Source organism: Lissotriton helveticus, chromosome 1_1, assembly GCF_964261635.1.
Source record: "Lissotriton helveticus chromosome 1_1, aLisHel1.1, whole genome shotgun sequence".
Classification (NCBI taxonomy): domain Eukaryota; kingdom Metazoa; phylum Chordata; class Amphibia; order Caudata; family Salamandridae; genus Lissotriton; species Lissotriton helveticus.
The window spans coordinates 482,863,617-482,877,541 of NC_136057.1; the positions used below are offsets into that span (position 1 = coordinate 482,863,617).

General features: G+C 44.5%; 1 protein-coding gene across 1 annotated transcript in view; it reads left to right on the plus strand.

The window, feature by feature from the left end:
* LGR5 (leucine rich repeat containing G protein-coupled receptor 5) overlaps window positions 1-13,925 on the plus strand; it is a 1,130,716-nt gene that overhangs the window by 310,507 nt on the left and 806,284 nt on the right. Inside the window, exon 6 of the mRNA XM_078673922.1 lies at window positions 5,037-5,108. Coding sequence (XP_078530048.1) covers window positions 5,037-5,108 — 72 coding nt within the window. The remainder of the gene's footprint in view (window positions 1-5,036; window positions 5,109-13,925) is intronic.

The following is a 13,925-nucleotide window of genomic DNA, read 5'->3' on the forward strand; positions in this document are numbered from 1 at the left end:
CGAGAAGTTTAAGGGTGGTCATGCATGTGGAGGCATTGCTATCCTGTTGTCTGGGAATAATGCAGTTTTTTTTTTTACCCACTTGAGTAATGGCGTGCAGGGTCTAAGATAAAATTGTAGATCGTTTTCTGAACGTGCCAATGCAATTCATAGTTACTATTTATGTCTATATACCCCCTGGATTACATCATAATGCATTATTATGGTCTGTTTTTCAATTATGAATTTAGTAATGGGAAAGAAACACGTTAGCTGGGTCCTAATTGTCAGTGACCAAACGTTAACATTTCAAATTAGGCACTTGAAATTCCTAAAGATGTTGAGTTGGAAGCGCACCTCCAAAGAAACGGTTCGAAAATGACAATAACCTCAAATTGAATATAGAGGTTGAAATAACCCCAGTTTTTAATAAGGTATGCACATTAGTAATTTAGCCTTTTGTGACATTTAGTTAATGTTTCTCTCAAACAGTTTTTTGTTGATTAAAAATGGCTCCACGAAACTCAGAACCAAGAACCACTTAATTTTGAATCTATAGAGTAACTATAAGTGCCTGAAAGCATAGTTATAACCATGTTTAGATAATGTTTAGTGCGAATACTATATGTTAGGAAAGAAAAAAAAGTGTTAAAAAGAAGTACATGTATGATGTAACTAATTGTATGTTTATTTTATTAAATAGAATTTTGTCCTGATGAAGGTGTTAATACAAATACCTAAACACTGCGTCGACAACTTCTATTTTATTGTTCATGTGGATTGACACATTTTTAACTGTAACTGTATGGCACTTTTTCCAGTGCAAAATATTGTATTGTATGGAATAAATTGTACAATTTTCTTATAATTGAATTGATTGTATTTAAAAAAAAAATTAATATACGTTTTTTTCGTATATGTGAATGTGGCATCAATGGGTTCTTGAGTAATTAGTGGATGCATTACAAAGTTTTTCCCATATCGTGGAAATATAGGGACTTGTTCTGTTGTATGTTTACCTCTGGGGCCAGATGTAGGTAATTCATATTTACCGACTCTTAAATACCGAATTTTACCGATTCGGTATTTAGGAGTCGGCAAATATGAAGGGGGGAGATGTAGGTATTACAGATTCTGTAAATACCGAATCGTTAAGATTCGGTATTTACCGAATCTGTAAATACCGAATCGGTATTGCCCATGGATTCCTATGGGCCTTGAAGCCCATAGGAATCCATGGGCAATACCGATTCTGTAATTACAGAATCGGTAAATACCGAATTTGGCAAGGGTGCAGGGGGTGTCACTTTGACACCCTCTGGCACCCCAAAAATAGGCATGTGCGCCATGTGGCACACAGACATGCCCTAAGGGTATGTCTGTCTGTCACATGGCTAGGTGTGCATGCACACCTGAATTCGGTATTTTAACACCCAATTGGATTGGGTGTTAAAATACCGAATTTGTAGGGCCTTTGGGACTCAGAAGAGTCCCACCTACATCTGGGAATTACCGAATCGGTAAAAATACCGATTCGGTATTTTACAGAATCGGTAAATTTACCGAATCGGTAAATTTACCGATTCTGAAAAAATATGCCCCTACATACCAATTCTTACATACTGGTCGGTAACGGCCGAAAATACCGATTTTCGGCCGTTACCGACCGACCTACATCTGGCCCCTTGTCCCTAATTGGATTTGTAAGGAGACCTCCTTGCTCTTTGGTATTTGGTACCTAGAAGCACTAGCACAGTGGAACCATGTTTAGTGGACACATTTTGATACAAAATGTTGTAATCAAATATGCAGGAGCCCAAGAATTATACTATCCTTTCAAGATTTGTTACTTAATGTAGTTGATTCCCGGAACAGCTGTGAAAGTCATATTATTGAGGAATTTCAGTCTTGTATTAAAGAAAATTGTAGAAACAATTGTAGCCAAGCAGCATGAGCCAAAGGGACATACCAGCATTATCAGGGATAGGGCTAAGCAGAACACGTCTGCAAAAATTAATGGTCTCATTTGAAGACAGCTACATTTCCCTAGGCAAGCTAAAATAACTGGGATTTTGAAGAAGAGGAGGGCAACATATCGGACTGCTCTGTAAAGGCAATTCAGCTGCTCACAAGTTTTAGCTGCACGAAGCACTAGTGTCTAGAAATATAGGATGTTTTGGTGGATAATTGTACAAAAATATGAAACTTCCAAACCTACATCAAGGATAGCCCTAAATCAGGAGTCAGGTTTTGATGTGGATAGATTATTTATCGACTTGGTATGGCACCAGAGAAACTGAAGCCTTTGTTTCCTATGTCCAAGGGACAATGCACCTTACCAGCCCTTGTGTTTGAGTCTCCCTCAACAAGATTGTTAGCTCATTTTATTCATGGAACCACATACTCAGGGTTATTGGTCCTGAGTAGATCCCAATAGTAGTACTAAAAAGGGAGCCCAAACTTTGGGCAATTATTTGGCACCTTTGTCTGCTCATTGTTATAAATCGGGTTTTATTCCTGGCTGATAAGCAGGCACTATTATTATTCTAAATTATCAAAAGGGCTCTAATATCCTGGGTTTTAGGAAATAAAATAACAGTTTTTGACCACTAAGGCTCTAAATAAAATTGCCCAACCCTAGACAATATAGCCATTTTACAATCCATTATCGATAGATACGTGTGCCTAAGGGGTAGGTACGTCAGATGGGCTTTTGTCGACTTATCGATTGACTTTGACAGAGGTGATTGACAGAAGCTGTGAAAAAATTATGGTGCTCGAGTTTCCCCCAGCTTGTTAAAATTAATAATTTTCTTCGATCTAAATGCGAAAGGGCTACAAAAATGTTTAGATGAGCTTAAATTTTATGAACCAGGTCAGATTTTTTTCACAGAAAATCCTCAAAAAGTAAGGATTTAGGAGCAGAAATAAGAAATGTGCACGACGAGTGAGCATTAAGTAAGAAAAAATAGAAAGAGCAAAAATATACCCTCATTTTCAGAAAATCTTCTAATACTATCTAAGGGACAAGCACTGTACATCCCAGCAGGTGGCAAAGCCTTGGCTCCTTCTACGGTCCCCTATGGCACAGGCACTTTAAACATTTAATTTCCTTTGCTAAAACAAAAATATTTAACTTTAACATGTGCAATAACATATATCCTGTATAACTACTGATGCTTCTCAATAAAATAGAGATAAAACTTTGTAAACACTCTGCATTGAGATCTTCAGCTTTTTTCAAGCTATGAGACTTGAATATTGATGGCTGAGTGCTTTTGTTGTGTGCCTGTCTTTGGTGATCCGTTAGGGTATTTTTTGTGAGCCGCCCTTAGAGGGTTGCCTAAGAGAACTGATGAAAAATGAAACTTTTAGAGGGAAGGGTACATACAGGTTCTTCCAGAAAAATCTTCACCATGTTTTACAACCTGCTGGGCACTCTCTGGCAACCCATGAACCTCATTTAGGGATTGCCGCTGAGCCTCTGGCCAGTTCCAGATTACCAAATATGCAAAGTAGGCACCGGCCTATAGGCCTTACTCCTTTTAGGGGCTCCTTGTCAACGGATCAAAATATTATTGATTTGATCTTGGAAGAAAATTACAATCAAGCTTTCTTAAATATTGTTTTCAAAAGACAGAACAAAAATTGAATCAACTCAAAGAAATTAAAACTTTACATTAAAGACTCTATAAAGAAAATACTGTATTAATGTAAAGTACCCATTAACAACGTAAAGTACATAAACTAGAGACATCGAATTCACATAATAGGTTGTCTCTTAAAAGTTCATCTTATGGCAGCTATCAGTTTGTAAACATATCTGGTGCATTGGGTATTAGCAGATAATTAGCGAGGGGGCCCCCGAAATTTTAACTGCCTCGAGACCTCCACAGGCCTAGGGGCACTGCCCCTGGTTTGCCCCTTGTGACCTCTGGCACTGCCTTAGCGACCCCTGGCCTCAGAGATGGCAACATCAGTGCCAAGTACACTAGGCGCTCGCCCATATGAGTGTTGAGGCTGCATCATCCATGTTTTATGCCATTTCTACTATACTAATAATAAATAAAGCATATTATTCACTAATAGTGTAATACAAACATGAAGCATCAGGAGCTAGAACGTGATGACCTTTCCTGGCTTCTAAGGTAACTTAAATAGTGCTTTTAAATGTATGTTGTGTGTATGATTGTGGGCGGAAGTTTGTTTCTGTAGAGAGTGTGTGTGTGTCAGTATGAGTGAGTGTGAGTGAAAGGGATTGAGTCAGTGGCAGGCACTGAGCGAGAATTAGTTAGATTTAGTGTCAGAAAGTGAGTTTGGGTAAGTGAGAATGAGTGAATGAAAGTACTAGTGTCCACAATTGAGTGAGTGATGAGAATGATTAAGAGTGAGAGTCAGGAAGTGTTAGAATGTGAGAAAATTAGGTGGAGTGAGTTAGAGTAATTGAGAATAAGTCAGAGTAAGAGTGAGAAACGTATAAACGTGAATGTGTGAATCAATGAGTGAGAATGAGTGTGAGAGTGAATGGGAGTTTGGCAACTCGACACATCACTGTGGATACTGCTTTGGTAACAAAGAATGCAGCCTTATATTGAATTATCTCTCAACCTTAAAGTACTTAGAAGTATATTATTGCTGAAGGTAAACGCCCTTTCATTGAAAGGTGTAACTGGGTATGAAATGGATTAGCTTACAATAGATGCACTTTAAGCAATAATGGAATCCAAGATTTTGATAACTTTATTTTTGTACACCGTACGCAAATACCACAACATAGACAGTTTTTTTAAACTTGGCATATCGTCGGTGAACAATGCACAGAGGTTTGATATTATCCCCAAAATGAGCTTATTCGTTTTAATAGTTTTACATTTTTATATTTACTTGAATATTTACCAAGTTTATTATGATTTTAATATGGATTATTTATGGATTATTTGATGCTATGATGATTTGTTGATCTATCTCTGTTGAGGTAATTACTTATCCGTGCTCGCATTTTCTACTCTCCACTGCGTAGTCGATATTTCCTGATTGTGTTCATTATGTTTCTGCAGGCATCTCCATAACAATCTCATCGACTCTATGGGGAACAAATGCTTTGATGGACTCCACAACTTAGAGACTTTGTGAGTTGACTTTTTATGTGTATTTATGTCTTTAACCTTTTCAGCTGCACCTTGATATTCTAAGAGGCAAAAATAGACTGACAGGCAAACACTGTTATGGATTATTATTCACATGGGTTATGTAACAAAACACTGTTTTACATCAAATGTGGCGCACATTAATGCATGTTAACAAAAAAAGGGAGACGTAGTGGGGCTTTATTTAGGTCCAGCGTAGTTGCCCTAAATTCAGTGAAACACAGAAGTATACGCAGTTCCTTGGTGAAACATTATTCACCATGAGACACCAGGGTAATTATGACTGGTGGTGTAAAAAAGAAAAAGAAGAAAACAGGGGTCAAAGAAAGGTAGAAGATAGGAGGGGAATTCCTCCATTTGAAACCAGGGCTCTCACACACCCAGCAAGCTAGGTGTCATGCTTCATCATTTGAGCCTGCTTCTCGTTGGGCCGGCGCTGCAATGCCCAACGGGCACCCTTAAAGGGGCTCTTTATCGGAGATCTTTTATTCCTTGCCGTAAGGGTTCAGTGGGGGTGAGGGGGCCTGGTAATGTGTAGATGTATGTGTAGTGTATTAAAATAGGTTAAGGATTCCTCTGCTAAACTTTTATTCTGTCGGGTACCTTACCTAAATAAAACAAGGAAGGAGGGTAGTATGTTCTATTTCCTAGGTGAAAGAATACCTACTCTGCTCCTTAGTGGGCGACATGTTTCTTGCCCAATAACTGTCTATAAAAGATGATCGGCGATTCTTCAGGACCGTGTAAGAAAGAGACAATTTGGTGATAAACAAAGAGTATCTACATAAAAAGTGGGAGAGGGGCAAGTGCCTCAATTCTACTTGCCACTTATCAAGACGCCTAGGGTGATCCTCCTAGGTCCTGGAGACCGCCTAAATTAGTGTGTGTGCTGGCCTCATCTGGTGCAGCGGTTACTCGGACACTCAATTAGTAGTGTCGCTGTTCCATGTAGGAACCGTGCCGTCGACCTACCCTGCTGCTGTTTCTCAGGAATTAAATGCAGACATTGTTGTGTCACCAGTATAAAACATTGAAGTTTTCTTACTTTATGTTGACATATACCTACTTACATTTTATGCATTTGTTTTTAATAGGCAGGCCATCATTCTCTTTGAAAACCAAATGCTATAGTACAAAGCCTCAGTCATCTCAAAATGATATTTCTTAAAGGTCAATATTTTTTATGCAGGAAAAACCTATGGAGGCCGAAAAATATTCAGGCAGCAGTACACTCTGTATGTTGGAATATAAAAGAGGCAGCTGTGGACATACATAACTCAAAAATGCAACACTGATGGCAGAAAACACTGCACACTAAGAAAGTGGTTGCTACTATATCCACGGGTTTCCACAAACGATCTCGTAGCCTATGTAATAGGGTGAGAACCGAGCAATAAGAACACCTTTTCACATTATCTCAGCAGCAAGTGAAATTAACTGACTCGATTCCCCTGGATGGAGATTGCAGAACTGGGTTCTTTACCAAAATATTCAGCAACAGCGAGTGATGAGTATATAGCCTACCTCCACCCCTCATGTCACAACCTACACCCAAAAAACATTTGGGTACCCTAGTATTTAAGAGTTGTACAGCAGGACATAATTAAAATACAGATGCATTTGTGAAACTATCTGAAAGTATCATAGAGGCAGCCAGGTGCCAGTAAACAGTTCACAACACCTGAATAACAGAGCAGGGGCTACACGTACGTAGGTTTCATTTTGCGATTTGCTACTGCAAATTTTTGTGATTCGCTATTAGCAAACCGTAAACATCTATGTACTAATGTGTCTTTGGCTGTAGCAAAGATGTTGTTTTTACCTCATTGCCTCTACATTTGTCAGCATTCATTTCACATTCTGCACCAGGATGTCTTTCGTAGGTTACATTCCCTTCTGACATCACTGATCTGGGCTGGGGACGAAGCAGGGTAGCTAGGGCCCACATGTCTCAACTTTTAGAAGAAGGCCTGGCTGAGCCTAATCTAGAGCAATATTATTTGGCATCCCAAATTCAACATGTGGAGTACTGTTTAGTTGAGGAGGGCACTTTGAAAAAGTCACTTTTAGGGAACATGAGGTTGGGGTGGGCTCTTCCCTACCTCTGCACCGAGGGCCGGGATGTGGTATATGTCCCATATCTGGTCAGGCATCCTGCATTCCTGTGGAAAAGAAAAATTAAAAGGGTTTTGAGCAGGGCCCCATTTGCTCGGGAATATGTATTCTGGAATCTGCTGGCCTTAAACACTGAGGGTCTCTGTGGAACTGTCTGCCTGGGGGGCGGGAATTTACAAGGTGTTGAGCAATTTGATTCATAGGGAGGAATTTATAGTTTTTGAGGCTGCACAGGAAAGCTTCCATATAGAGCCGGGCCAGTTATTGCTGCATGTTAGCATTGCAGCTATTGTGCAGGATATAAAACCCACTTTCCGATTGCCCCGGCTACATCATTTTCTTTTAGAGCCATCTTGGAGCTAGATGGGAGCCTACACTTAGTGTTCCGCCTGTATACTGCCATGATGGTGGATCATAGGCAGGATCTGTTCCCTGTGCCGTGGCCCTGGGAGGGTGATCAGGGGGCTCCACTTAAGGATGCCCAATAGAAGCAGGTGGGTGCCCTGGAGAAGACTATGTCAAGCAATGCGTGTTTCAAACTTCTACACTTTCACTTCCTTCATTGTACATATTTTACAGTGTTAATATATAGAATAGATCCTAGTAAGATAGCTTATTGCCACAGGTGGCGCACTCAGCTGCCTTTTTTGCACTTGGCATCGAGTGCTCTGAGGTAAATGAATATTGCGGTAAATTGACGACTAGTGAGATCTGAGGTGCTGAACTCTGTGGATATGGAACTTGCTGTCTGTCTGTCAGGCGAAATTTGTGGGCCAAAAGCCCCAAAAATGGACTTTAAATTCCTTCACCTTATATTCTTCTTGGCCAAAAGGCAGGGGGTGATTACATGGATGGGCCAGTGTGGACCGAGTGAGGGGAGATGGGCGGCGGACGTGGCTGAATGGGCCATAGCCCTGGAGGTCCATCTGAAGTGGTGCAGGTATGATGAAAGGGCACAGGCGGATATTGAGGTATGGGTGGCACTGTTGAATAGATACATGGATCTAGGGGGTTGTCATCGGGGAGGACAAAGGGTCGCTAGTTACTAATGAAGTTGTGAGAGGAGTGGAAGGACATGGGGGTAGGTACGGGCAGAACCTCTGAATGGTATGTGTACATATATGTTGTGCAAATCATTAAAGAGTCAGTTAAACAGTCATACACCAAGGAGTGGGCGTTAGCGCTGCTTCCTGCATTATACCACAACCAAGTGTGGTGGGATGATGATTCCCCTTATCATGTAATACCAGTGAGGTCAACCCCACAACCTGAAAGACAAACCCCCATTAAAAATGAGACTTAAAAACACGATAGAGAGATGTAATAGAAAGTTGCACCTCTCCTATGAATAATACCTTGTTTCCAGTAATGAAACTAGATCACTCATATCATCTAGTATTGGAATTTAAACATTTCAATTCAATTCATGAAGCTTTATTCGGCACATATAAAAAATGACCATAAAAACACATGAGAAAAACCACAGTGTGACAAATATTGCAGAATCAGACAAAATATACATACATACAGGTTAAGACATCATACTTTTCCTGGCATTAATTGCCTGATATAAAAATGTAGCAGTAAAAAAGCAAACATCAGGAGATTGCATATTAAAAATTAATTTCATTGCATCATTAATAGAACGGAGACCATATTTTATGAACAAAGGTTTTAAATAGGCAATACGAAAATTCATATAAAGTTTACATATCATAAGAATGTGCAAGGTGCTCTGCTTGGATAGACCATCACATGGGATGGGTCCGCTGGGATATTTTTTAAGGTGGGGGAATGTCACCAGATGGTGTACCAATCCAAATCTTAGTCTACTGAGTACAAATCTATGGGATGGGCGGGTCACCTGTGATGGATATAATGGAACACCTTCATTAACAATGTGATTGTTATAAAACAAAGTAGAAGACAATAATCCATTCCTGATTTCCCGCCTCCTGGTTCTGTACGATAGAAAAGTTGACTTTAGCTCACTTTTGGGTATTGCGGCAGCAGCACGCGGGTCAACAGTTATGTTTATGTCAAAAATTTCCAGAAAACTGTGAACTATATAATTTAACCAGGGAATTTTTAAATAATTATCTAATGCGAGACAGTCCTCAATAACAGATCTATTAAAAGCAGTCTCCTCCTTTAGCCAGATGGATCGCCAGATCATGAGAGGCCTTAGCGATAACAAATCTGTTAAGTAGTCAATCCCCAGTTCTCTATGGACCAGCTCAGTTGGGGCATGTTGGAAACCGGCTATTTCTGGTAGGCTAAGGCTTATGCCAAAGCCAGGCAGAAACCACCATTCCAGTCAGGGCAAGGAAGTCACACGCCAAGATAACCCCTGCTCGCCCTCTAGGTAGCATGGCGCGGGCAGTCTAGGCTAAACTCGGAGGCGATGTGTGAAGCATTTGCGTCAGCGCACGACAGCAACAACATACTAGGCACACCACAAAAGAGACTCCACACAAGGTTATATTAAAATAACTTTTGTATTGTCAAAACATATCAGATAGAAATCACACATGTACATTGTGCCAACTGGCACGGCAATATTCACAAGGGATTATTTACAAGACAGGGCCACATGTGCCACTGTCTGAATCAACACTTTGCAGATATAGAAATACTTGTCAGAAATCAGAATAAAAGTATATAAACTTCACTGTAACACAAAGTAACAGTTATAGATCACACCCAGTAACTACTGGGGACAGGTAGGTACCACCTACGCAACCCTACACTCCTTGGGAGACTGTCACGCAGGGGACCAGGACCTCACTAGGACCACCTGTACTAAAAGAACAACCCCCTAAGTATCACACAGCATTTAGGGGTCTAAGAAAAGAACACATTACCCATGATGCAATAACCTACATTCAGAGGAGTAATAAAGAGAAACACAGGATGCCTAAAGCATTCAGAGGTGTTAAGAATAAAGCACATGATGCAATAAAATACATTCAGGGGTGCAGCGCAAGAAGACACATGATGACTAAACATTCAGAGGTGCAGCGCAGGAAAAGTAAGACACATTATGCATAAACCTACACGTTCAGAGGTGTCAAGAGTAGAGCAATAGCGCAAGAATCACATGATGTCTAAAAACATTCAGAGGTGTAAGATCAAGGTGCGTAATCATACTAAAAGCATTACATTTCCTAGCACCACATCACAATGCGCAAAACTCACATTAGGCAGATACTATCACATGAGCCACTACCTGTGGCAGTCCCTAGGCCAACTGGCCTTGTTGGGGCTCAGACGCCCTGAGTCTCAGTGTCAGGGTGCGCTGCCATGCAGCGCCAGTCTCAAAGTATAAAAAGCCTAAACGTGGCAGGTGCCCACAAAGTGCTGGGCACCTGGAGAACAACAAACTTGTGCTAGGGCCCTCACTGGCCCTTAGGCGCCAACTGCGCCACTGCTGGAGCCACACAGGCTCTGGGCATATCACACATGCCCCAGACGTTGGAGCCACACAGACTCTTAGAACAATGATGCCCCCAGGAGCCTCACCGGACTCTAGTCCTCACACTCGGGGGCAGGAGGGGACGAGCACCGACAATATGCCCCGAAGCCCCCCCCTCTCGAATATGGCCCTCTCTGGAGCCAAACGGGCTCTACACCCCGTTGGGGCGGCCCGCTGCCATCTGGGGCCGCCCTGAAGCAGTGCCTCTAACCCGGCACCAACACGAAGCAATGCGGGCCCTCAAGAGCCCCTCGCGGGCTCTTTGCTCACGGTGGGGCGACCCACTGCCATTCGGGGCCGCCCTTCCTTGGTGCCTCTACCGGCACCACGAGAACCCATCTGCTCCCTCACGGAGCCGCAGCATCACGGAGCCCCCGTCTCACCCGGTCCACACGGAGCCCCCCAGCCCTTCAACTCACCGGGCCTCAGGGGCGGCTCCTCCGGGCGGCGGCTCTCTTCGTCTGGCCAGCGCGGGGCTCCTCTTCCACCACGGAGCCCCGCCGGGCCGCTCAGCCGCTCGCGGCCGCTCTCCTCTCGCTGCAGGGCTCCCTCGGCACACGGGAGCCCTGTTAACCGGCCGCCACCTTTCTCGTCTTCCCCATTCTTCCACGGCCTCAGGGGCGGCCCAGCCAATCGCGTCGCGGCTCCTGCGACGAGCCCCTCATGACGCGAGGCCGCCAACCAATGGCAGCGCGGCCTCGCCGATGACGCGACTATCCACCGGCCAACCAGAGCGCGTCCCTCCTCGGGTCTCGTCCAATCCGGTCGCGGCCCCTTCGTGGTTTGTTTTCACCGCGGCAGATCGAGGTGGGCACTCGTAATTGATTACGTAAATACGGCCAGGAATCCTCAGCGCCTCCAGCGCTATAAGCGAGCACCAAAAGCGCTCCTAAGCACTAGAAAGTCCAGCGACAGCGCTCTCATGCGCTTGGGGGAAATGAAGCGCTCCAAAGCGCTAGACAGCAGGCAGAGCGCTCCCAGGCGCTCAAGGCGAAGCCCAGCGTCTCTAGGCGCTAGAAACCAACTCCAGCGCTCTCCACAGGAAAAGGGCAGCTTCTCCATGCTGCCATGGTCCCAGAACTTCCCCAGGGGCAAAGCCAAGTCCCCCCTTCAGCCCAGGCAGGCAGAAGGGTCCCCCAGGAGTCCAGGAATCCAGGTGTCCAGGGGCTGGGCAGCGCCCACCCCTGGTAGATCCCAGTCAGCCACAAGAGCAAAGACAAGACCTTTGGAAGGAGACACCGTCCCTTCTTATACACAGAAATGCCTTTGAAGTACTTTGAAGCTTTCGTGCAAGGGGCCCTGAGTACTGGAATGTTTCTGGTTTACGTCTCCCTGACAGCTTCAGGGCCAGAGGTGACAGTGGGCCGCCAGGATGGAGAGCCAGCAGGGTGGGCGGCAGGCACAGCCCGGCACCACCAGACGCTCTTTCCTCCCATCCCTGACAGCAGAGGGGCCTTTCATCTACCCCCTCCTCCGGGGCCTTGCAGACCCTGCAGACCCTGTTCTACTCAAACCAGACAGTCCATCTACCAACAGGCCCAGGCATGCCTGGGCCAGGCCCATCAGCCAATCACGTGCTAGCAGACTCACTACACAATTATGCCAACTTCTAAAAGTGGCGCTTCTAGACTACACACAGCCATGCCGCATACACCATTCTGCAGCATTCATTCTCACGAGTTCATACATATCAAACTCGCCCCTGCACTCCCCACGCATCAGGAATCTACCATGGGCATACATATTTCCCAGTCATTCCTATGGGAGGGCAGGTCACTCACCATCCATACACAGAAAGCACACGCACTTTATACTGTACCACAGTGAAAAAGTGCGCAGAGGCCTACAATCACCAATCCAGGTTCCAAAAACAGGCTAGGAAAAAGCAAAAAGTCACGGGGTAAACCTGCCCAAAGGACCGGGTCCAACACATCCCCCTTCCAGCCAAAACGCAGGGTAGACCAATCACTACACTGATGGTCTTCAATGCTTTGGGCGACAAAACCACGGAGACGGGCCTGCAGGGCAGGGCCACCTTACAGTTTTTCGCCACTCTGAACCCACAGGGATTTCCCTCAACAAAAGCTCTCTGACACAACTAGGATACCCCACTGGTACACACTAGTCATCCACAGCCAGGACCAGGCCCTAGGCCATCCAAAGATCACAGGTCCTAACCAATCCACAGAGTGGGGGCAGAAGCCCCTGGCACACAATAGCCAATCTCCACTCTCTCTCTCAGGGTAGCTACACTACCACTGATCCTACAACCTAGGGACCACACCCTCAGGCTGACTAGAGGTCACGGCAAGAATGCCCGATCCTACCTCTACTCCACCAATGTTAGAACTGGGGGTCTCTAGTTGGCAGAGGTAAGTACCTTAAACCAAGTAGGGACCCTTGCTTCCAGTCAGGGTGAAGGAATAACCCTCACAGGGAAGCACTCACCAGAACACAACTCTCCTACCAGATCAGGACCTCACTCCGTCACTGGTCTATCACCTGGAAACGATTCCACTTCTGAGGTACAAAGCACACAGCACAGTCCCTCTTCAAACAGGTGGGGGGACACAGCACACAGCAAAGCCCCCTTTCCTCTACCTTAGTGGAAACAACAAACTGCAGGTGGGCCCCAGAACACACACTACACTCAGGGAATAACCACCCTCCTGAGCAAGCAATTTCTCCTCCACCCTCCCTCTCTTCCATCTACCCACACAGGGACAGGAATAGGGATTGGACACTGGACCCAGCAAGGGATTCCTAACCTATGGGAACCTCCCCTATCTACTGGCGTCCCGCCCTGTCATTTTCTCTCATCTGCCACTTAACATAAAGCGCAGGAACACCATCTAAAAATGACACTTTTGAGGAAAAACAAAATCGAAAACAATAATCCCAAATATGTGACTATCTGAAAAACGCAGAGTTTTTGTAATGTAGCCAGTTGCCGCTATGGCACTGGGCAAACGCACGTCCAAATCCGCACCGCTGACCCACCAATGTTGGAAACCGGCTATTTCTGGTAGGCTAAGGCTTATGCCAAAGCCAGGCAGAAACCACCATTCCAGTCAGGGCAAGGAAGTCACACGCCAAGATAACCCCTGCTCGCCCTCTAGGTAGCATGGCGCGGGCAGTCTAGGCTAAACTCGGAGGCGATGTGTAAAGCATTTGCGTCAGCGCACGACAGCAACAACATACTAGGCACA